The sequence below is a fragment of the Rhineura floridana genome, chromosome 4 (genome assembly GCF_030035675.1).
Source record: "Rhineura floridana isolate rRhiFlo1 chromosome 4, rRhiFlo1.hap2, whole genome shotgun sequence".
Lineage (NCBI taxonomy): Eukaryota > Metazoa > Chordata > Lepidosauria > Squamata > Rhineuridae > Rhineura > Rhineura floridana.
This window is the reverse complement of record NC_084483.1, coordinates 96,745,629-96,771,548: the sequence shown is the minus strand read 5'-3', so window position 1 is coordinate 96,771,548 and position 25,920 is coordinate 96,745,629. Positions and strand designations below refer to the sequence as shown.

General features: G+C 40.8%; 1 protein-coding gene across 10 annotated transcripts in view; it reads left to right on the top strand.

The window, feature by feature from the left end:
* TRDN (triadin) overlaps positions 1–25,920 on the top strand; it is a 276,609-nt gene that overhangs the window by 81,234 nt on the left and 169,455 nt on the right. For all 10 annotated transcript variants that reach the window (XR_009762235.1, XM_061623737.1, XM_061623734.1 and 7 more), the window contains 5 exons: positions 2,702–2,815; positions 7,847–7,951; positions 13,807–13,872; positions 18,259–18,318; positions 19,757–19,942. Coding sequence is in view for 9 of the 10 variants with exons in the window: in XM_061623737.1 (XP_061479721.1) it covers positions 2,702–2,815; positions 7,847–7,951; positions 13,807–13,872; positions 18,259–18,318; positions 19,757–19,942 (531 nt within the window). In the remaining variant the exon portion in view is untranslated. The remainder of the gene's footprint in view (positions 1–2,701; positions 2,816–7,846; positions 7,952–13,806; positions 13,873–18,258; positions 18,319–19,756; positions 19,943–25,920) is intronic.

Here is a 25,920-nt window from a genome sequence, read left to right as displayed (position 1 = left end):
AATTTTTATACCGCCCCATAGCCGAAGCTCTCTGGGCAGTGTACATCAAGATAAAAACATTTCATATATAATTTAAAACCACATGGTCAACATAATCAACAATAAGGACATACAACAACGACTAAAAAGTTAAAACATAGTTAAATCCATACTGAAATACCAATAAATAGACAATAAATACAAAGTACCAAAATACAAAGTGTTTCAATACAAAACTAAAATACTAACATACAAGATGGTTCTTGTGGCTGTTCTGGTTGTAATATTGTGTTCATCCTCATCTTGACTCATTATTTTGCTTTTTTCAGTTTTGGATTTCTTCTGTAGTAGTTTGGTTTCATATTCTGGTCTGGGATGTTCTTCTTCCTCCTCCAAGCCGGTTAGGTCCCAGAAGTAACTCAGCCTCATCTGCAAACGCTTCCAGTTTTCAAGGAACATGGTGGCCCAAAGTGCCATGAAAATGGAGAAAAAGACGGTGGCTGGGTTGTCAAATATGTGGCTGGCACGTGCTGTGCCACAAGCAGTACTAAGGTTCCAGTAGTTACATGTCTTGTCACAGAGAGGGCACATGGTGAAGGTGTTATGTTGGTCACACATCTCCTTGCTAGGAATGTCACTTTCAATGGTTAAACATCCGTACAGGAACACTATGATTCCAACCACAGAAGATGGAATAAGAAACTCTGTGTATAAGCCCAACCAGGCAAAATACATCCCAATTTTTTCTCCAAAATACTTTCTTATGAGGTCAATAGGCTGAAACTTGTAAAATGCTCCGTATCTTGCCCATTCTTGATGTAGCAACTGTCTTTCATTCATTTTTCTCTTGTCTTTGTTGCTATTACAATGCCCTTTCCATGTTTCCTTTCAGACAGCCCACCACAGATACTCATTGCCTCATTGTCTCATTTCAATGGATGAAGGATTATTATTTTTGTGTGTGTGGGGAGAAATCTAGGATCTGGTAGTTTATCCTCAGGGCAGGGTGAGCAGAATGAAACAACTGTCCTTTGCTGGCTGTCAGAAGCCATTACAAGAGGGGAGAAGGGCCTGCCCAAAATCCCAAATGCTGACTCATAACCCACCCCTGCATGTGGCCCTCGAAACCAAAAAGGTTACCCACCTCTGCTATAGAATGAACAAGTGCAGTGTAGAAATACTGACTCTTTCTATGTGTGTGTCACACATACTCATCAAGTGGAAGGGAGGCAAGAATGGGCTCCCTATGCTCCCCCACCCATAGTTGCGTTCATAAAGGTCCCACCCTCATGTGTTTATTGTAAGAACATAAGAAGAGCCCTTCTGGAGTAGGCCCACGGCTCATCTAGTCCAGCATCCTGTTCTCACGGTAGCCAACAAAATGCCTGTGGGAAGCTTGCGAGCAGGACCTGGGTGCAACAGCACTCTCCTGTTTATGATTACCAGCACCTGATATTCAGTGCTTCTGAAAGTGGAGGTAGAATATAGCCATCATGACTAGTAGCCATTGACAGCCTTATCCTCCATTAATTTGTCTAATTCTCTTTTAAAGCATCAAAGCTGGTAGCCATTATCATTACCTCTTGTGAGAGTGAATTCCACCGTTTAACTGTGCAGCTTGTGCTTCCTTTTGTCTGATCTTGATCTCCCACTAATCAGTTTCATTGGGTGATCTCCGGTTCTAGTACTGAGAGGGAGAAGAACTCCAATTTCTCCACACCATACACAAGTTTATACACCTCTACCACGTTGCAGAAAGCATGAGTAAAAAGTGTGCTTTGAACCCTTAATCAGTTGCCTATAGTGTGATGCAATTACAACTTGTTGGCCAGTATGGTGTCTTAGTGGACAAAGTGCTGGACTTGGACTATGATTTGACTGTAATTAACCCATGAGGCTCATTGGGTGGCCTGAGTAAGTCATGAATAATGCAGCAATCCTAAGCATGCCTACTGGGAAGTAAGGCTGATTGAGGTTAGTGTGATTTATATCTTGAGTAAAATTGTTTAGAATTGCACTTCAAGTCACTCTGTGCTACATATAAGAACACAAGAAGAGCCTGTTGGATCAGGCCAATGGCCCATCTAGTCCAGCATCCTGTTCTCCCAGTGGCCAACCAGTTGCTCATGGGAAGCCCACAAGCAGGACCTGAGTGCAAAGAGCACTCTCCCCTCCTGTAGTTTCCAGCAACTGGTATTTGGAAACATGCTGCCTTCTATGGAGGCAGAGCATAGAAGCCATTGAGAGCCCTATAATCCATGAATTTGTCTAATCCTCTTTTAAAGCCATCCAAGTTGGTGGTCCTCACTGTCTTTTGTGGGAGCAAATTCTGTAGTTTAACTACGCAATGTGTGAAGAAGTACTTTCTTTTGTCTGTCCTGAATCTTCCAATATTCAGCATCACTTGATGACCACAAGTTCTAGTGTTACGAGGATGAAAATCTTTTCTCTATTCACTCTCTCCTTGCCATGCATAATTTTATACCCTTCTATCATGTCACCTCTTCCTTGCCTTTTCTCTAAACTAAAAAAGCTTGAAATACTGCAACCTTTCCTCATAGGGGAGTTGCTCCGTCCCATTGATCATATTGGTTGCCTTTTTCTGAACGTCATAAGGCATATGAGTGTGTGTTTTCAAATTTGACGCAATTCTTGGGTGTTGCTCTTTTTTAAAAAAAAAAGTATTTCAAAGACATGAATATATTGGTGTTATAATTTCCAGCAATTCCCAAAGAGAAACCTGAAAAACCAGAGAAACATGAAAAGCCAGAGAAAGCTAAAAAACCTGGAAAGCCAGAGAAAGTAGAAAAACCTGGGAAAAAGGAACTCTCAAAAGGTAAGTGATAATTGGGGGATAGACCTGTGGTAAATAGGTGCACCCAAACTGGGGAAGTTGTTGTGGGTGAGCCAAATCCAAACTTGGGCTTGTGGTCAAGTTCTTTCCTCATTAACCTCAAGCTACAGCCAAGAACAAACCTTGGCTACGGGCAGCATGTGATTAGCAAACTTAACCATGAGCCCAGGTTTGGATGGCATGCTGAGCTAAACCTTGGCTTAACTCAGCACAGCGCTGGGGTGAAAAAGACTGGGGAGGAGGAAAGCAGTTGCCAGTTCCTCCCTGGGAGCCCACCTGTTGATGTGGTCCTGGTAAGCTGATAGGGAATTTTGTGGTTCTTTGGACTGGGGGTCCTTGAGTAAAATCGAAGAGCACAGGTTTGCAGCAAAAAGGTAGGCCTTTACTGGATGACAAGCATATGCTTGATCAGTCTCCCTCCTAGTGAGTGGAGAACTGCAACATGGCACTGGCTGCCTTGGGTTTTTATACATTTCAGGACAAAGACTTTAGCGTCTACCAATCAGGAGTTAACACATCAGGATGACACAGGGTGACATAGGCATTACAATATTGCACAGGTATTTACATAGGCATTGGGTAGGTACTTGCATAGGTACTGTGCTTTCTGCATCATGTTCTAGCGAATAAGGCAATGGACAGTACTTCACATGAAAGTACATTTTCACAGTGAGCTAAGCGCTCCAGCTGATGAGCTAAGCATTTTAGCTACTGCAGTTCTTTCTACGTCTTAGAGATACCAAGATGTTCAGCACAGTGTTCTATGTTATCTATTAGAGTTTAAGCTGTGCCAAACATACCAGCACAGAGAGAAAAAGACAACTCTAAAGAGAAAAGGATTCTGGCTGACTACTAAACTTATTAAAATATTATAAACCTTTATAGCTTTATAAAAGAATGTTTTTGCTTATTGATTGTATATAAAAATTTCCTCATCAAAGCCATTACCAGGCCATGCAAACCAGGCCAATGTGGAGCATTTTAGTCTTTCTGGGCTGGTGTGCTGAAGAGGATAGTTCTTCACTTTGCCAATGGCGTAACTGAGAGGCCTCTGCAAAAGATTATGTTCTTTAATTTGTGACATTTCAATCGGCAGACAAGAAGCAATATCTGGTTTTAATTTCTAATCAAGTAAAGAACTTAATGAGAGGATGTAAAAACAATAACCAGAATAGAATGGGAGGGTAATTAGCTTCTTCCACAAACACTCATCATTTGCTTGGTTTGAGCAAGAGTTCACATTCTTGTATGCTCTGCAACAATCAGAGTACTGTTAATCAGGGCTAGAGACTGAATCATCACTCCTCTCTTGCTTTGCTTTGATATGGGAATAAAGCACCCTGAACTGGCTACTTTTGTATGACATAGTTGGACAAAGCAGTTTTGTATAAACTTACTATTCACTTTAAGTCCTAGACAGCAGCAATCCACCTGCTGATAACGGCTTTCATTGAAAATGGAATGCTATTTTTCACCACCATAATGCTGCAATGTACAGGATCATTCTTTAATGAAAACACTTATTGACATTTTAAACTGCTTCCCTGAATCAGGAGCTGACTGAAATTGATTTAAGTCATTTGAGACTATGCCTACCACTGTGCTGCCTTTTCCTTCTATTGCATTTGTTACTCAAACACCTCTACTAGGCTTACATTGTTCTGCAGCAAGTAGGCAAAATAAATGTCTTATTCTAAGGCAAGGCACCAGAGCAATAAGCGGGGGGGGGGAATGCAAATAAGCAAAATATAGATTTTTACCTAAAGCTTCATTATTTATTTATTTATTTATTTATTTATTTATTTATTTATTTATTTATTTATTTATTAAATTTATTAGTCGCCCATCTGGCTGGCTGTCCAGCCACTCTGGGCGACGTATAAAATAAAAACATACAAATGCATTGAAACATTAAAAATCTCAACAATAATAATAAAACCTAACCAACCCCGAAAGCCTGCCTGAAGATCCAGGTCTTCAAGGCCTGGCAGAAGCTCATCATAGAGGGGGCATGGTGGAGATCATTTGGGAGGGTATTCCACAAAGTGGGGGCCACAATTGAAAAGGCCCTCTCCCTAGTTCTCACCAGTCTAGCTGTTTTAACTGGTGGGATAGAGAGAAGGCCTTTTGAGGCTGATCTTGTTGAGCAGCATCCCTGATGATGTTGGAGGCTCTCCTTCAGATAGACTGGGCCGAAACTGTATAGGGTTTTAAAGGTCAGAACCAACACCTTGAATTGGGCCCGGAAAACAACCAGTAACCAGTGCAACTCCTTCAGCACTGGAGTGATGTGATCTCTCCGGCGGCTGCCTTTAATCAGGCGAGCCGCCGCATTCTGTACCAGTTGCAGCTTCCGGACCGTTTTCAAGGGTAACCCCAAGTACAGCGCATTACAGTAGTCTAGGCTAGAGGAGACCAGGGCATGTACCACAGATGGGAGTAGATGTTGGGAAGGTAGGGGCGCAGCCTCCGTATCAGATGGAGTTGATACAGTGCCGCCCGGCTCACAGCTGAGACCTGAGCCTCCATGGAGAGCTGGGAGTCAAGAATGACCCCCAGGCTGCGGACCTGGTCTTTCAGGGGCAATTGTACCCCATTGAGCACCAGGTCAACATCCCCCAACCTTCCCTTGTCTCCCACAAACAGTACCTCAGTTTTGTCAGGGTTCAGCTTCAGCTTATTCCTTCCCATCCAGCCACTCACCGACTCCAGGCACTTGGATAGGGTTTCTATAGCCAACCTCGATGAAGATTTGAATGACAGATAGAGCTGCGTGTCATCCACATACTGGTGACACTGCAGCCCAAACCTTCTGATGATAGCCCCCAGTGGCTTTATATAGATGTTGAACAGCATCGGGGAGAGGATGGAGCTCTGTGGTACCCCACAAGTGAGAGGCCAAGGATCCAAAACCTCATCCCCCAATGCCACTCTCTGGTACCTACCAGAGAGGAAGGAATGGAACCACTGCAATACAGTGCCCCCTATGCCTAACCTCTTCAGGTGGTCCAGAAGGATACCCTGGTCAACGGTATCAAAAGCCGCTGAGAGATCCAGGAGGACGAGGAAGGTGCATTCGCCCCTATCCAACTCCCTCCTCATATCATCCACCAAGGCGACCAAGGCCGTTTCAGTCCCATGTCCAGGCCTGAAGCCTGATTGAAATGGATCCAGATAATCCGCTTCCTCCAAATGCACTTGCAACTGCTTCGCCACCACCCGCTCAACCACCTTGCCCAGGAATGGCAGATTTGAGACTGGGGGAAAGTTGTTCAGATCTTGGGGATCCAAGGAGGGCTTCTTTAGAATTGGTTTTATTACAGCTGATGGCATTACTCCCTCTTCCAGGGACGTATTTACCACCATCTTGATCCCCTCACCCAGTCTGTCCTTGCAGCTCATAATGAGTCACAAGGGCAAGGGTCGAGTAAGCAAGTAATTGGCTTTAAGGTTGAAAGCACCTTGTCCACTTCATCAGAAGGAAGAAGCTGGAACCGATCCCACACCACCGGAGCACCACTGGCTGCCTCTGGCTCGCTCACTGTGTCCACAGTGCACGGAATACAATTGATTTTCTCCATAAAGTGCTTTGCAAACTCATCACAGTAGGCCTTAGCATGTTCCATCGGTTCTGGGGCAACTGGACCGACCAGGCTCCGGACCACTTGGAACAGCCTCCTGGGACAGCATTCTGCGGACGCAATGGAGGCAGCATAAAAATCCTTTTTTGCTGCCCTCATCGCCACATGGTAGGCAGCCGCTCTAACCCATGTCCGATCGTCGTCAGAGCAAGATTTCCGCCACCGGCACTCTAGCCATCTCACCTCCCACAATTATTGGTTGCGACCTTTCACACAGTAGAGCTACATAAATCCCACCAATGTCCATATAGTCAGTCTCATGCCAATCCACAAATGTTGCTTAGGCAATCTAAAATGAAAAAGGGGCTAACTCTTTTCACATTTATAAAAGCTTCCCTGTCTAGATTCTTACTTGCCAGGGGTGATGAGGCTGAGGAATGTGTAAATGCCTGTCTTTCTAGAAGTACTTGATCAGGATTTAGAACATTTTGGCTGTTTTTAGGGATAACCTGTTATTGCATAACTGAGTGTAGTAGCTGCACGAACCATGAGGGAATCAGGGCCAAGAAAGATATGATGCTAAATGTGTAAATGCATTTAATGTGTCTGGGTTTTTGTTTGTTTTACTTTCAAAATAACATCTGGGGGGGGGAAAGCACAGGATCATGGACATGAAACACAGGAAAAAGGGGTAATCCCAAACCTATACCAGGATCCTGATGAAAATTGCCTCCACTGAAGTCCATAAGAACATAAAAAGAGCCCTGCTGGATCAGGCCAACGACCCATCTAGTCCAGCATCCTCTTCTCCCACTGGATGCCCATGGGGAGCCCACACACCGGGTGTGAATGCCACAGCACACTCTCCTCGTAATCCTGAGAAGGAAGCTTTACATTGTGCGTTTTCCTCGAGACCATGGCATTACATCTGTTTTGGTCCTCAGCCAGTTTTTCTTGGAACCCTAATAACCACATCTGCTAGATTTATCCTCTTTTTTTAGTATTTTTAAAATTTTGCTGTGTATATACGTTTAAAATTAAAACTAGCTATCAGTAGCTATTTATGTGTCAGGAAAATAGTTACTAGAAGCCAATATGTTGTGAAAATTAGCAAAGATAATTAGCTTTTCTTCTATTAAACTAAACAGAAAGACAGACAGGAGATAAAGAACAAATTCCACCAGGCTCTGCTGCTGCACAATATCCATTCATTTCAATGGGATTTCCACTGCAAGCATACATGAGCCTCATTAAAAATAAAGGGGTGAACTGCAGCAATTCCTGGGAAAAAGAAGGCTACGTCAATCTGTATCTTAGACGGAAAACCACATTGTGGTTTGGTACCACTTGGCCAAGATGCTGTTTTTAAATTTTGTACCTAAATAGTAGTAATCTTTAATGTTTCTACCTAAATATGTCTATCTTTTTGTAGTGATACACAAAGGAAAGCCTGAAAGACATGAAAAGCCTGAAAAGAAAGAAAAGCTTGAAAAGAGAGGCAAACTTGAACGACCTGAAAAAGTGGGAAAAGCCAAAGGTAATCATTGCTTTTCATGAATTCCAAAAAAAGCTTTTCAAGTTCTGACCCAGGTGATAACCATCAGAGGTATGGAGAGATGATGCCCCTTCAGTCATTTTTTGTTGAGAAGAAAGTGCCCCACTTACCTTTAAGAGGAAGTTCCCCATTTGCCAGAAAAATCAGTTATGATCCACCAGCCACTAAATCTCTCTAAATGGCAGGCAAGCCTGTCATGCTCTCCCATGGGAATACAATAGTGTGGCATTATGGCTAGGGCCCAAGGCTTTTTGCTGCCTGAGGAAAAAGATAAGATGTCTCCTGTCTCCATATCCTGTGAGATATTTAGCCTGAGAGACTGTGATTGGCACAAGGTCACCCAGTGAGCTTCATGGCTGAGTGGAGATTTGAACCCTGGTCTCGCAGGTCCCAGTTCAACACTCTAACCCAGCCTTTCCCAACCAGTCTGCCTCCAGATGTTGTTGGACCACAACTCCCATCAGCCTCAGCCAGCATTGCCAATGGCTGAGGCTGATGGGAGCTGTGGTCCAACAACATCTGGAGGCACACTGGTTGGGAAAAGCTGCTCTAACCCCTACACCTTCAGTGCTATAAATGAAGCAACAGCATCTGCTGCACCTGAAGGTGACAGGCTAGCTTTGAGGGCCAGCTGCATGGCACACACAGCTCTTTCTCCCAATACCTCCCTGCTGCTTTCTGGCTCTTAGCATCTGCTGTCTGAGATGGATGGCTTACCCTGTCTGTGGCTCAGTTCAGACATCACATCAAACTGAGTTGTCAGATGAGACCTTATGTCAAACCACAGTTCATACAAACCATTGTTTGCAAATCTGTTTCAACTATAAGGGACAGAAATGGGATGGAGATGGGGACAATATATGCTGCCTTCAGTTATGTTCATAAGCATAGTTTGGCATGAAGTCTCAATTGACCCAGTAAAAGTGACCTACAGAGAAAGCTAGCAGTGGGAATGAACTGGCAATGTCTCTCAAAGAAAATTTTGAGAGGTGGACTCTGGGAGTGTTGGGGTTTGGGAAAGGCACTGAGTTGGGTGGTAGTGGGCTTAAATCTGAAGAAGATTAGAAGACAGAAGGGTAGTGAAAGTAGGAGGTAATGAAGATGTACAGGACCGCTACACCCATCGCCCTTGTACTATAATGTGAGGAAACTAAGGGAAAAATATATACCTGTATGAACCAATGCCCTCTGACATCTATCCAACTACATGTGAATTTTTCAGCTCATTGCCTTTATGCGAAGCCTGATAATATTTTAAAATGATAAAATTCCACTTATTTAATTTTTAATTGGAAAGCAGAATTCATCTTCTTATTCTTCTTAGCTTTCTTTGCAAGTTTTCATCCCTTGTTGGCATTGCAGCTTAAAGCAAAACCAAAAATGGAAGTGGTAGCTGAGGTGGTACAAATTCCATGGAGCTATTCCTCTCCCCATCCTCCCCCACCCCCACTAATCATTTGCATGTTCTGCCAAGTCATAATGAGATTGCTTGCAGCTCACCACTTCCTTGAATCCCTTCTCTTTGACTCATGGCATAAATGAGAGCAAGGAGATCTGAAATGCTGCTCTGTGATCACAACCAGACAGAGCATCATTTCCCTAATACCGAATGTTGGTGATCTTCTGTCTAGGAATTGAAACAGAGCCACTCCAAAAATAAGGTAATCATCTCTACATGACTTGGAAGACTTCCTATGTTTGCAGAAGTATATTAGTTGATAAACTGAAAGAAAAAGAAACACACACAAACCAAAGTGGTCATGCAAGTGCCTGTGAAGTTTCATGACCTATTGAATGTTGAGGGAAGTTAGGGACACGGAATGCTAAAAGTGTCTTGGAGAGAGAAAAGGAAAATGTAACTTGCAAAAGTAATCAGACCCATGACCAATGCTCTCATATTACTGAATTACAAATGTACATTGTAATTTTGTTCTGTATGATATATTATTTTAAACACTGGAACTTAAAATCAATCATTGTAAGGTGACATTGGTTTTATGTTGGGAAATGTTTGTAAGAAACATAAAAAAACTGAAACGTGTTGCTTGCATAAGTATTCAACCCACACATATTAATATTTGGTAGAGCCACCTTTTGCTGCAATAACAGCTTTAAATCTTTTGGGATAGGTATGTACCAGCTTTGCAAACAGTGTCAGAAGGATTTTGGCCCATTCTTCTTGGCAGATTCGCTCCACGTCATCCAGGTTGGTTGGACGTCACTTGTGGACCCCAATTTTCAAAGTGCACCACAAATTCTCAATGGGATTGAGATCAGGACTTTGACTAGGCCACTGTAGGACATTCACTTTTTTTATTCTTGAGCCACTCCAGTGTTGCTTGGCCTTGTGCTTGGGATCATTGTCCTGCTTAAAAATGAATTTCCTCCTAAGCTTCAGTTTTTTAGTGGACTGAAGCAGGTTCTCTTGCAGTATTTTCCTGTATTTTCCTCCATCCATTCTTCCCTCCATTTTAACAAGATGCCCAGTCCCTGCGCCACACATAGCACTTTGAGTTTTGGCCAAAAAGCTCAATCTTGGTCTCATCTGACCACAAAACCTTTTCCCACATTGCAGCTGGGGCACTCTAATGCTTTCTGGCAAACTCCAGATGGGCTTTCAGATGGTACTTTTTGAGTAACGGCTTCTTTCTTGCCATCCTCCCATACAGGCCAGTGTTATCCAGAGATCTTGATATGGTTGACTGGTGCACTATTACTCCACTCCCAGCCACTGTACTTTGTAGCTCCTTCAGAGTGAAGGTCTCTCTGTGGCTTCTCTCACAAGTCTCTTTCTTGTCTGAGTGCTGGGTTTTGAGGGACGGCCTTTTCTTGGCAGTGCCTGGGTGGTGTGATGCAGCTTCCACTTCCTGATTATTGATCCAACTGTGCTCACTAGGATATCCAAACACTTGGATATTAGTTTGTGCCCTTTTCCTAACCTATATATTTGCATTACATTATCTCTCACTTCTGTAGAATGCTCTTTGGGCTTCATTTTCCTCCAATCCACAGCCTGACCAATGATGCTTCAACAGTGGGGTTTTTATACTGACAATGTGACAGCAATTTTAATGGTTCACAGGTGGAGGCCAATGGTAAGGTAACTGTGTCCTTAATAAGGTAATTCCTTTCATCTGTGTAAACTGGGAGATTCCGCAGCACAGAGGTTGAATACTTATGCAAGCAACATGTTTCAGTTTTTTATGTTTCTTATAAACATTTCCCAACATAAAACCAATGTCACCTTACAATAATTGATTTTGAGTTTCAGTGTTTCAAAATAAAATATCACACAGAACGAAATTACAATGTACCATTTGCAATTCAGTAATATGAGAGCATTGGTCAGGGGTCTGAGTACTTTTGCAAGGCCTGCTCAAGCCCAAACAGCTCATAGGAGATATCCTGCAGGTTATAATGATGGTTGAGAAGATACTTTTTCATAAGGGGGGGAAGAAAAAGGACACATTTTCTATTTACCACTCTCCTGAATCTGAAATATAGCAATGGGGTGCTCAGGTTGTAGCTGACAGCCAGCCCTAAACCTGAGCTGTTTAACGCTACATAGCAAAGTGGCAGAAAATATCAGGAGATGACTAAGAAAACTCATGTCCTTCCTTTCCTGAGACTTCCCCACACCCTGCACACCACAGAGGGTCCTATTAGCAGCTGGGGAAAAGATACGTCATAACATTTCCCATTTGTATGAATGAGTGTTCTTTGAGATGGTGGTGATGACCCTATGTGGCACCTTCACGGTTCCATCTAGGGCCGAGCTTGGAAAAGTTACTTTTTTGAATTACAATTCCCATCAGTCCAATCCAGTGGCCATGCTGGCTGGGGCTGATGGGAGTTGTAGTTCAAAAAAGTAACTTTTCCAAGCTCTTCTAGGGACCAAGCCACAATGCTGCTTTCTGTGGGAAGCTATCACTTCTGATTCACAGAAGTAAAGGCTGAGCTACACTGGGTTCTAATGGGAAAATTCATATGTGCAAAGCCTAAAACTTTATCTGATTAGTTTCAAGCTTTTAAAATTTGGGGAAGGGCAGTGAGGTTAAAAAAAAGAAAAGAAACACTGATGTTAATTAAATAAGATAATGAGCCAGCATGGTTGCAACAGAGGGAGTAGATAGGAAAAATGCTAATTAATTTAGTGATTGCCAAATTGTTTGTAGATAAGTGTTATGCAAAATGTTAAGAACCTTATTCTTTAGGGATCTGAATAGCAAATCACAAGTTTTCAGTGCGCTTGTACCCTGTCAATTTTTAGGTGTATTGGTTCACATGCTCACACCACACTGGTTCAGGAAAGTCAAGTATTTTATCTACATATAGGAAGAATTAAATCTCCCTGCATGTGTGGTATTTGAATGAATTGGAAATGTGGCAGAGAATGAACTGAGCTGATTCCTCAGCTTTGGATCTCCATCTGGAAAATAGAAATGATAATGAAGCTCACTGTCACCTGTTCTAAGATCCAGGTGGGATGACATTAAATTAAAATATCCAACAACATGTTGACAGTTTTTGATCTGGTGGGATATAAATCAGATAGCAAACAACAATAAATAACCTTCCACTGCCTATTCAACAGAAATCACCAGTTATCCAATATATGATTATTTTATGAAACTGCCATGAAAACAACATTGCTCTTCCAGGCACAAAATCCACTTGTCCACTACTTCCAAGGTTGATGGATGATAATTAAAAAAAAAACTAATTATGTTGTACTTGCCTGAAAAGAAAATGATTTGCTTAAGGCAAATGGACATATGGTATTTGCAGGAGCACTTATGGTCATTTTTCATTTTAGCTTATCGAATTTAAACTTTTTTTGTGGCATAATCATGTTTCAGTATTTGCAGCGGCCAGTTGGGGTTAACGTTCATTCGCTGCAGGGAATGGGATTATCGATTGACAAAACTGTTATTGTCTAAAGTAATGTCAATGGATAAGCCAGGCTTTAAAAGAATTTCCAGTTGTTCTTATGGGTTTCTGTGTGTGTGGCAGAAATATATGTTATCATCCATATTTATGTTGTGTTGATCTTTAATTTCCAGTTGTTTTGAATCCTCCCTCCCCCCCAAAAAAGCACCAAAATATATGGGTGCAATCAAATCGAGGGTGCATGGAGAAGCACAGGTAGCTCTGAGAGGTTTAGGTTAGATTGCAGTCACTGAATCCACACCCTCGGCATCCTCCTGAACAGCTGATTGATGTGATTTGGTTTTTAAAAAGGGTTATGTGAATGGATCTCTGGCTATTGGATGGCTGTGGAATCACATTTGTAACACCTGTTTGAACGCACAGTTCACATTTAGCTTGGGATAGGTATAAAGCAGTCTAGTGCAGGTCCTAACTACATTCACATGTATCATTTTGGTGCACTTACTTAGAAGTAAATTGAAGGAAGGACATGCTTCTTAATAAAAGGTCTGAGGCATAAGAAAGGGAATTGCATTCATCTTCACTTTAACAGCTTTTTACACAGTGTTCATTTCAGAATATGGCTGTAAATCATTTTATTCTAACTATCTGTGAAATTGTATACCACCCTTCAATATACAATTATCAGGGCAATCAATCAAGTAAAATCCAAAAACTAAAAATAGAGTAAATAGAATAAAAATCTGTTTTCCCATATAAGTTCTTTTTGGCCCTTCTGAAGTTAGTCTATTTACTCTATTTTGCAACAGAATTCACAGTTTGGAACAATCTGGTCCCATTGCTGCTCAATAAATTATTTCCCCTTGCTTTTATCTAATTTGTTGTATGCTTTTTCTTTGGTTTTGCTATTTTTGTACAAGTACTATATCATTTCTATTCCTTTTTAGAACCTCCCAAAGAGAAACCAGCAAAGCAAGAAAAGCCTAAAAAGAAAGCACCTCCTTTCCCAAAAGGTGATTTTAATTATTGTATTTAACTGGGATGTTGCCTGGCCATGAGGCACAGTGGAAGTGGCCCACATCAAGCAGCAGATTTTGGATGTCATTTTAAGTGTAGCAGAGTGGAGGACAAGGAGATTTGATCCACCAGGCACAATTCACATGCCGCTCCCACAACTGAATTTCCCAGTGGGCACTGCTTTATGTTAACCAGCAGGTGAGCTGGTTGCCATTTTGTTTTTTCTGCCCTGGGCACCAACATGGTTTTGTGTTGTGTTTTGATGAAAAACTATTATCCCTTCATTGCACATTGCAAGTCCTGGGGCACACTGAAGTGTAACAAATTTATTGTGCAATACGCTTTCCTGGGCTTGCGTTCATTTTAGATCAGCTGCATGGCATTTGAACATAGTCTAAGGCAGGCTCTTTTAACCTTCAGCAGGGCCTCTTCTTAGGAAGCACAGAGCATTGGGCATATTCGGAGTTTTCTGGTAATAACTTATATTGTACAAGAGGTGGCAGTTCCCAAAAAAATTGGTTCCAGGGATATGTTTGTAACAAAGCCTTTTTTAAACCTGTGTATCAGTTTTCACTTTAGGATCAGGATATTTCTGAGGTTGTTTACCATCTCTTCGTTTGTGACATTCATGGCATCTAAAAATAGACATTCATACCCCCCCTTGCCACCACCACCACCTTTTATTTACTGCACCAACTTTTTTAGTCCAGCAGATTATGTGTGTTTCTGTCACTGACAGCTTCACTTTTATTCTACAGCAAGGCAAGGAAAGATGCCTGGATAAGAGGTTCATAATTTGAAATTACCACACACATTCTAGGATCGTGGGCTGTGAGGAGGAGGAGCACAGCTATTCTTATTTTGGTGTTCTATCTTAAAATACTCTTTGGAAGGAAGTAGAAGAAAAACTATCGCTTTCTCATCATTCTCATTTTCTTCAAGCCTTTATGTGTGTGTTTGAGAAAGTTTGTAATGGTTAAATGCCTCTTACAAATATAATAACTCGGCCCCAAAATTATGTATTTAAGGCTGCAGTCATTTTCACACTACCTGAGAGTAAACAATGCACAAACCAAACTGCAGTTATGTTTTAAACCTTGCACTTCTCCAGATTTTTCAATGCAGTTTTCATATCAAATAACATGTAGTGAAATGCACATATTAGGGGGAAATGTGCATAAAATGCTTATGTTAGTGAAAATATATGGGAAATACATGTAAAAACTTTGTATATTAGACAAAATTGCATACAAAAATGAGTATGGGCAATATTCAACCTGACAATTGCACAAGAGCAAGGATTTCTCCTTGTTCAATAGGGTTTTCCCTTCCCTGCTTCCCTCGGTGCACCCCACAGCATCCCCAAATATGCTCTAGAGGGTTGTGAAAAAACCCCAAATACATTTAGGGGACATGTGGGGGGAGGAGGGAGAATAACATTCCATTGCCTTCGTGCTATGTTGAATGCAACCCTGTATTAGGATGTAAATACTGATGAATGTTTATGGGGGATAGATAGATAGATAGATAGATAGATAGATAGTTAGATAGATAGATAGATAGATAGATAGATAGATAGATAGATAGATAGATAGATAGATAGATAGATAGATAGATAGATAGATAGATAGATAGATAGATAGATAGATAGATAGATAGATAGATAGATAGATAGATAGATGATAGATAGATAGATAGATAGATAGATAGATAGATAGATAGATAGATAGATAGATAGATAGATAGATAGATAGATAGATATTCTGAGGAAATTTAGAAAACAGAACTTATGATTGGAAAAATGAGGATCTGAGAGAAACCAAAACTGGCACATTCATTCATCCCTTTTAGGGTGTTATTCCTATTGAAAAATGAGACTTTGTTCTGAGTAGACTTGTCTAGAATTGTGCTATATGGCATGTTTCCTGAACTGAGGAAATAACTGGCACAGAGAGTAAGACAGATCTTAACACCAATATAAACAATATAATTAAGAACAAAAGCAATTACTAGATTCTATAGCCTACTAATAAACCTAGATTGAGAATTTAGAAATTTGCCTTATATTGAGTCAGACCATTGGTTCGTCTAGCCGAGTATTGTCTACACTGACTGGCAGCGGCTCTTCAGGATTTCAGATAGGTGTCTCTCCCAGCCTTATCTGGAGATTCCGGAGACTGAGCATGCAAAGCAGATTCTCTACCACTGAGCTACAGCCTTCCAAATGTTACTTGAACTGCATATTTTTTTAAAAGTAGAGCCCATCCCTTCTGTACCGGTCTGGCTTGTCCCAAAATATTCTCCAGTGCCTAACATACCCAAACCCCTCCTCCCAACATCATCACCTTATCCTCTCAGGCTATGCCTGGCTAGCTGGTGCAGAAATATTTTTTTCAAAAAGTAAAAGGACATCCTTTAAACACAAAATCAGTGACTGCACTGATCTCAGGCACTCAGTAGCCAGTTTCCCAGTGCCCTGCACTTCAATGAAAGCTCAGGAGAAGACAGTATGCAGACTTTTTCCATGGGGCATTTTCAGATCAGGAAGTACAGGTACCTGGGGAGGCTGCAAAGTCTGGAGAAATGTTTAATGGAAAGAAAAACCACCCACAGCCACCTCACCAGGGTGTAGTTGTCCAGGGCCTCGGCGGGTCTTAAACTATTTTTTTGGAAGCAGGGTCCCAATGCCTCCAGTGTCCTATGAGCAAATAAGCATGAAAGGGGAATATGTTAGCTACTGAGAAGAGTCTTCTAACTCTCTTTCCTGTCCTTTCCTGCTGATTGGAATTAAGCAGAGTGAAAGAATGTGAGTCAGCCACTGAGAAGACTCTTTTCAGTACTAACACTCTCCCTTTTCAAGCTGATTGGCTCCTATGGACACCTGTTGTTGTCGGGGGAGGCATTAACAAGGCATTAACCAAGCAGTAAAAGAAAAAAGGGGGAGGGGTGTGGCTGTGACTATCATGAAGAGACCCTGCACTTCTGAATTAGCCACTAAATTACTGCACCTCACAATTAGATATGCTCAACCCTCCCCCACCAAATTTATGAAGTTCTAAAATGCCCTGAGAATGAGGCAATAAAATGGATGCTTCTTTTGGACAATGAGAACAGTTTTGAAAAACTGAATAACACTAATTTGCACTGAACTTGCCATGTGCTCTGAACCTCACAACTACTGTTGAATGGAATATGTACTGAAATGATCAAAATGCTATAGAGAGAGTTGAAACCTGTCAGAACAATAAATATGCTACCCAGTATTGCTAGGTGAAAATTGGGGGTGGGGGTGGGGGGGAGGAAATACCATTGTCATTTAAATCTGATTTCTGTGAGATACTGCCTCATTTTAATAATGCAATAAAATTGATGACATCATTTTTATTTTATTTATTTATTATTTCATTTATATCCCGCCCTTCCTCCGAGCAGGAGCCCAGGGCCGCAAACAAAAGCAGTAAAAACACTTTACAACATCATAAAAACAGACCTTAAAATACATTAAAACAAAACTTTAAAATATTCTTTAGAAAAGCTTTAAAAACATCTTGAATAAAAAGGGTTTAAAAAAACATATTGTTTAGGGGGGGAAAGGTTTTTCAAAAAAACATATTAAAAGCAATTCCAACACAGACACAGACAGGAATAGGTCAACTTAAAAGGCTTGTTGAAAGAGGAAAGTCTTCAATAGGCACCAAAAAGATAACAGAGATGGCGCCTGTCAAATATTTAAGGAGAGGGAATTCCACAGGGTAGGTGCCACCACACTAAAGGTCAGTTTCCTATGTTGTGCAGAACAGACCTCCTGATAAGATGATATCTGCAGGAGGCCCTCATCTGCAGAGTGCAGTGATCGACTGGATATATAAGGGATAAGATGGACTTTCAGGTATCCTGGTCCCAAGCTGTATAGGGCTTTCTACACCAGAACTAGAACCTTGAACTTGACCGGGTAGCAAATGGACAGCCAGTGCAATTCTTTCAGCAGCAGGGTGACATGTTTGTGATACCCTGCCCCAGTGAGCAGTCTCGCCGCCACATTTTGCACCAGCTGCAGTTTCATGACCAACCTCAAGGGCAGCCCCACATAGAGCGCATTACAGTAATCCAGCCTGGAGGTTACCAGTGTGTGGACAACAGTGGTCAGGCTATCCCGGTCCAGTACAGAGGAAATGTACTGTCAAGCGATTCATTGTCCGTTCTATACTTTGTACATATGTGTGTTTCTGTGTATACACACTGAAATCCTTAATGAGGTTTGCATAGAAATAGCATTCAAAAGACTAGAAATTAATATTCACATTCTGTAATGGACTTGAAGTCCATGTCAATATTTATGTCAACTTTGGTATAATAAGTGTGTGGGTTTTTTTTAATTTCAGTAACAGAAAAGGTGAAACCTGAATGGCAAGAAAAAACTGGGGGAAAAGTTGCTCCAAAAGGTATTTCCTTTTCTTATTCATTAACATTTTCTAGGAGTTTGTTGTGAAGAATTAAAATGGTCTTTTGTTTGTTTTTTCACTGGACGCTAAGTAGCTTTTCAGTCTTATTCCTCTTGGTCTGAAGTTGTCCTTTTTACTATAGGTTAATAACAATAAAATGCTGTCCGTCTCAGGACCAAAGTTCAGTATATACTATGAAACATGAAAGATTTCAGAATTCTGCCTCAGAGCCAGGACAGCAAAGGCCGGCTTTCTTTGGAAAACTAATGAAAAAATTTGCCAGTGATGTCTGAAGTGTGAAGAATAACATTAATCATAATAGATTATAGTTCCGTTTTTACTTCCATGGGCATATTTAGTTTTTGGGGCCTATCAAGGGGCTCCTGCAGATCCTCAGCCATTCTCAACAAACCTTGTTTTTGGCCCCTACCACTTTCAGAAAACCATGCCTGAGGACTTTCTCCCAGGCGTACCTGGAGTCCTCTGGTGGTGTGAGTGCCAGTCTACCAGTGGGCTTTCCTTACCAGCCGAGCAGTACCTATCATGCTTCCAATGGCCCCTCAGACAACATTTGGCAAGATTAAGGATTGCCCTCTAAGGGAGTGTTGGATAAATAGTAACTTTATTAAGTGTATTCAGTATATTTTGAAAAGAAATATCACTCCTCAGGTTCTTGAAATTACCTTTTTATTTCAGAAAGTGTTTTTTATTCACCCTGACTTGCTTGCACAAACCTTAGGGGGAAGTTAGATCATATCCCATCTCTACTTAGGATTCATTCTGATTTGTCTGAAGGATATTTATACGGTTTCCTCTTAGTCATTCATTCATCTCACACTTTTCAATGCATTTCCCTGTCACTTTTCAAAAAAAGTCTGATTCCTTTTTAAAGTGGGTTTGTTGCACAAGGACTACAGAGCCCTTTAATCACTGTGCAAATCTAAATTTTCAATAGGCGTCTGAATCCTTTCTGCAAAATAGTGACAGCCTGGAGGCACCCTACATTGTATTTTAATTCATGACAAATTTATTGTTGTTGTTGTTGATTGTAGACTATCCTGAGGGCAATTCTCATACCCCTACAGTGAGATATAAATGGAAAATATCAAATACATTTAAAAAAGGTAAAACAAGTGTTATTTAGTATTTATTGCTCCTCCTTCAGCACAAAGTGCCACCCTGGGCTCCTTTGGAAGAAGGTGTGGGATATAAATCTTCTTCTTCTTCTTCTTCTTCTTCTTCTTCATAATCATAATCATAACAACAACAATAATAAAATTAACAGCAATCAAATAATAATAATAATAATAATATAAAACCAATCAAAACTATGAATCAACACAGACAATGAGCATTTTAAAAATATAACATTACCTGCAAACACACACACACACACACATTATCTTGACTCTTTTTTTTTTGAAAAAAAACTATCCAGACAAGAAGACCACTGGAGTTGAAGACGAAGCTAAAAAGGATGTAAAGGAAAGAAAACAAGAGTCCAAGGCACCTGAAAGAGCAAAGCATAAAGAAACCAAAGCAGAGGAAGTTGCACCTGCCAAGGCCAAAGTCAAAGCTAAGGAAGAGACAGCGCTGGTGGTTACAGACAAGTCCGATGAGAAAGGTAAACAATAGCAGGAGACAGCAGCAGAGGATCTCTGAAGTGCAATGGGAAAGAAAGTCAGACAATGAAATGTAAACATACACACTTCCCTCCAAAAAGAGAGTTAAACCTAACACATGGGGATGACAATAATGGTAAGAATGCATTCCTTTTGGATTTTAGCGCATTTAATATGAAAATGATACCAAGAAAAGCATAGCAAGGCTGATGTCTTGCTCTTATGGCTAATGATTCATTTTGCAATCCAAATGTTTCTTTAAAGACCATGTCTTCCATTCCTAAGGGTTTTCCAGTAGAAGTATGAAGAGGTGAAAGGTTTTAACCTTAGCTGAGAGAAGGACCTGTTTCAATGTGTGTAATAACCCACATTTTTAAAGTCTGCATGACTCCTTGCTCCATCTGAACTAAGTTTCACCACTGGCAGGCATACAAGCAAGTTCCCTATGATGCAAGGTTATAATATTTTGGGTTTGTTTGGTTTAGAGAAAAGGCAACTAAGGGGATAGAGGTGTATAAAATTATACATGTTGTATAAAAAGTGGATAAGGAGTTCTCCCCTCCTAATACTAAAATTTGGGGACATCCAATGCAGATGAATATTGGAAGATTCAAGACAGACAAAAAAGAAAGGTACTTCCTCCCACAGCACATAGTTAAACTATGAAATTTCCTGCCACAAGATGTAGCTACTAACTTGGATGGCATTAAAAGAGGATTAGACAAATTCATGGAGGATAACACTATCAATGGCTACTAGCCACAGTGGCAATATTCTGCCTCCACTGTCAGAGGCAGCATGTCTCTGAATACCAGTTGCTTGGAATGGCTGATGGAGAGAGTGCTCTTGCACTCAGGTCCTGCTTCCAGGCTTCCCCCAGGCATTTGGTTGGCCACTGAGAGAACAGGCTGCTGGGCTAGATGGGCCATTGGCCTGGTCCAGAAGGGCTCTTCTGTAGGACCTGGAGAGAGACAAAGCACTAATAGGCAGCCTTTGGGTAACTAGTAAGCTTTCACCAAAGAGAGATGCCCTCCCCATGAACTACAATAGAAAGGGGAAACACAACATGACTGTCTGCTTATCTCTGTGACATCATTTATTTTATTTATTTATTTATTTCATTTCATTTATAAACCGCCCATAGCCAATGGCTCCCTGGGCGGTGTACAACATACAATAATACAATAAATCAACAAAAATTACTAGATTTGCAGCTGAGTCAACATCTGTTCAGGATGACAGCCAGCTAGCCATGCTCTCTTTCAAGATTCTCAGTTTCCATTTCCTCTTCCTGCCTCTTCCTTTTCTTGTTTCCCACTACTCCAGTCATGTCATCCCACTGAGAATGTGCAGTCCTCATGAAACTGTTTTGAGGCCTACCACTGCCACCCACTTTCTTTTTTTCCTACAGGTATTTTGTACTGTGACACATCATGTGATGCCCTTAAACTTATTGATACCTCCTCCAATGCATGGGAAGTACCCTTTTGGCTATAGGGATTCACATTCAAAGAAGGCGGTGCTCTTAATATATTGGATGACTATCTTTTTGAAGACAGAGCAAGCTTTGTCACTAAGCCTCATTCTAGTCTACCTGTGTTTTTTTCAAATAGGTATTTTTGTGAACATCTTTTACTTGTGCAGCTGGGCATTCTGGCCATGCTGTGATTTATAAGCACTTACAGGTTCCATGTCAGGAAGAACTGAAAAATAATTGCTTAAAAAGAATAGCAAAGAGAAGTGTATAGGGTCAGGTCCTACAATCCCAAGTTGTCCTTTGCTTAGACATTTATCAGAATGACCAGTTGTGAAAAGATAAGAGGTATACATGTGAATAAAATGTGCACAGCACCTTTAAAATGGCTTTGTTTGTATTGGTGAAAAGAACAACATACATCAGCAGGTTTCAGTATGGGGCATTTGTTGGGCAGTTCCAGGTTCCTTCATAAGATTGAACTGCATCATGGATATTTGTTTCAATCAGATGGATTTGCTTAACATGAAGTGGCATGGCATGTTAGGCAATATTTTTTTTAAAAAAACTCTTAAAATATGCTGATCCTTTTATTGTAAGAAGTCTATTAAACATGGAGAATGTGATCATATTCTTACTGTCTCTTCATAGTTCCTCCCTCTCCCAAACTGTACTACTATGTCTGTCTTTCTATTAGATAGAAAGTGCTCATACCCAAAGGGATTGTCCCACCCTGCCCTCAGTGTGGGCTCTGAGCCTGAATAACCTGCACTGGTTTGAAGGAGGGCTGGATGGAGGCTACGAATATGACAAGTCATGTGAACCTAATGTTCTCTCTAATAGCTTAGTAAACCTGCAGAGGTGTAGGGGCGGTGGGGAGGGGGAAGAAAGGTCTCCATTGACTTCTATGGTAATCATTCTGTGTGCAGAGACTGCCGGCGCCCTAAATCACACCAATCACAGGAAACAACAACTAGGGATGGAGGAGACATTTTGTTTGGTCCGAATTTTAATGCAAACCTACGTAATTTCTATTTCTCCAAAGCAATATATGAATAAAATGGAGCCATTCTTCAAAATTCACACTTCTCTGAATGTTGTGGTGCAGTTCACCAACCAAAATGCACAAAAATGTGTGTATAGAGGAAGTGTGCCTATAAATTCATATATTAGTGAAAATAACATGCAAACATGCATTATATTAGGGGAAACCGCTTGCAAAAGTAAATAGGCAAAATGGCAAACAAAAATGTGTATATTAGAAGCAGTGTGCACTGAAATGCTGCCAAATTTTTTGTGAGGTCTTAAAAGTGCAGACTCACTTGGAAATATGGTGAACTGAAATTAAGACAGATGAATGAGAACCTGAGAGGAAGTGAAATGGACAAAAATCATCCATCCCTAGCAACAACACAGTGTGTACTATCTCAGGACACATTTTCAAATTAATCTAAATTTTAAACTTTCCTTCTTTCCTATAGTTATTTATATCCTGCCCTTAAAGACACAAATTCTTCCAAGGCAGCTGACAGGCAGAATTAAACTATGTTAATAAAATCACAATATAACTTATGCTTCTTATACTTGTCAAGTATAACAAATCATCAGGATCCTTCCCGCAGTATATCAACTGGACCTGGGGCAGAGGGAAAAGGAAGGGACAGCCCACCTGGAGCAAATCCCATTCAAATGAAGAGAGGTTGTGTGATGCCAGTCCTTCATTCCACTAAGTACCTGTGGATGAAGTACCTCTCCAAAATTATCTTTTAAGACACAAGGGGGAGAGGGTAATTTGCTTTACTTAAAAAAAACTCTAGTGCAAAATAATCCCTACAGATTATGGATGTCATGGTAATTTACAGAAATGGATTTCAGATGCCGATATAGTTGCTCTCTTGGGAACAAGTATTCTGGATTCCTCTGTGGTCTAATTCTATCCAATTTAATTTATATTGGGGAAAACAATTTAGTGGTCATTGGCCTTGGAAACATTTGAGCAAAGTGCATGCTGGCCAGAGAAAAAAAATGTGAGTCGGGGGGGGGAAGCCACAAAGAGCAGTGAAACTGACAAGCTTTTTTTTTAACCTCTAGAACAAGTTCAGAAAAATTTAAGTTCTACAGAGTTTAAGGGCTTATCCACATAGCAGCATAACTTCATGCTAAAGATGCTGTTTTTACCTCCATTTTCTGTTTGCACCGTCCACAGTAAGGGCTCAATGCCAGCTGCAAACATAGTGTTTTCTAGCCACACTTGAGGGGAAGCATCAGTGACACAGTTTCCTAAAGACCATGCCCTCTGATATAACATTTCCACTCCCTCTGGTTACCTGGCAACCGAGCATGCTCAGTTTGTTCTACCAGTAAGTTTTATTTAAGAAAAACAACAGAAGTGAGGTTGTATTTTCACTGGGCCAATACAGCTGAAATACAAATCTTTGTTTGAACAGTGTTATGCTTTTGCACACAAGTCAGGGTGAAAAGAAAATAAAGGCAGCATTGGCAGCAACATACAAAAGGCTTGCCAAACAGGAGAGAATAGAGAAGGTTCTCTTCAGCCTTCAGGAAATGAAATGAACAAAGGGAGGAGGAGGGAGTGGGTATGGAGAGGGGAATGATTGACACACCCACCTAAAAGCATCAGAGCAAAGCATCTGCAACCACTAGAGATGCAGAGTGAAGACGTTTTTTCCTTTTCGGATTAACAGAGGCTTGGGTTAGTATGGATTTACGAGGGGGAAACTGTGTGATAGCTTCTGTTTGCCAGTAACGCCATGTGAATCATGTGAATTAAAAGGGGATGCAAGTAGCCCCAGACACGCAGTAAAACCCTGTGTAGACAAGTCCTAAATTCTGCAGAGAAAGGACTTCTCTGAACTCACTACAGAGGTGGGTAGTAGCTTGTCAGTTTCCCTGCTACTCCTTAGAGCCTGTGACAGAAGATGAAGTGATACCTAACTAGCACTGAAAATGGAGAAATCATAAGATAATCTGATCAAAACACAGGGTGTAAGTATTTTAAATAAAATAAAATTTGCAGATGCATTTGCGCATGTAAAACACCAACAAGCATACACTAGCCCTCTGCTGTAACATGTATCCATTTGTGTAATTTCTCTTTCAGGGGGGATTATTTATTATTTTTAAAAACATGCACAGAAATTGTTTGGAGAAGCAAGGTTATGCAAAAGGAAATATATGCAAGACATTATGTGGGCTTTCATCTATATCCAAGATTACTAGTGAAAACAATTCAATGGTACTAATGGTGATGGTTTTACACATCCCTGTTCCAGATTAATTCCACAGGAGGCAATTCACAAAGCTTTACATATACTAAAGCCCAATTTTTTTCAGTGGGATTGGTGCAAAAGTAGTGCTTAATGGAAATTGCTTATGGAACTGTGATAGCTCAGAAAGATAAACTTGACCTAAATTCTTCAGTCAACGTCCAGGATTCTCCATCTCTGGTGTACAGCAGATTCAGGCTGATGCACGACTAAATCTGCACCCAACCCTTATTATTTTATTGAATGAAAATGAAAATGAATTAGAGTCAGTAATATATCACTTCTGTTACATTAATTTATCATGCAGTTAATTTTCCACTATCTCTGAATGTTTCATTCTCAGTGTTCTGCATAGGTTTGTTTAGAAAATATATAACTGGATCACAAATTCTGCCCAAAGGGAAGCTGCTAGCTCTAGCTGAAAAGGACTCGTAAACAATTCTGAAATGGTCAGTTGAAACCCCTGGTAATAGTCAAATGGTCATTACGGATTCCAATACTGTCACCAATCACTGCTGGAGCAATGAATCAGATTACTGACAGGAGCAGAAAGGTAGCTCATGAAGCCTTGGGTCTACTGATGGGAGGGCAAAATTCATCTAAGACCTGAAGGCAGACAGGCTGGCTTCCTGAAACAAATAATTTCCGTTTCATGCATTCTTTTTCCCCACACTCACTTTTGGCTGGATCATTACGTTCTTTACTTTGTGAGCCCAGTTTCCTTCACACATGCAGTTGCACACATGCATACTCATTCTGTGTATGTGTTGTAAAATGAAAATGGTTATATGCCTGGCATTTGGCATTGGCTTGCATATTTATTTAAAAGATATACTTTTTTCTGTGGAAGTTATGATGTGTATTCTTTGGCTCAACAAAAAATAGCCTGAAGTATGAGTATCAGGCAATGGTAATATTTAACACCCAATAATGTGACATTTTTCTCCATCTGAGCATGCATTTGGGTATATGAAACTGTATATCAAACATGAGAGGCACTGCCTACAGAATGTCAGCGTCTAGTTCATAATGTGAGCAAATGCCAACACAGGGCTCTGCCTGGCTTTCTCCATTGACTTGCCCATTTATTTGAAATACTGGGGAGGTTTTTTTTACAGCTTTTAAGTTAACATATCCAAAGTTGCTTACAGTAACTAGTACGAACCTTAACTGCCCCGTGGATGTTTTACAAAAGTCCATTCTGATTCCTCTCAGACCA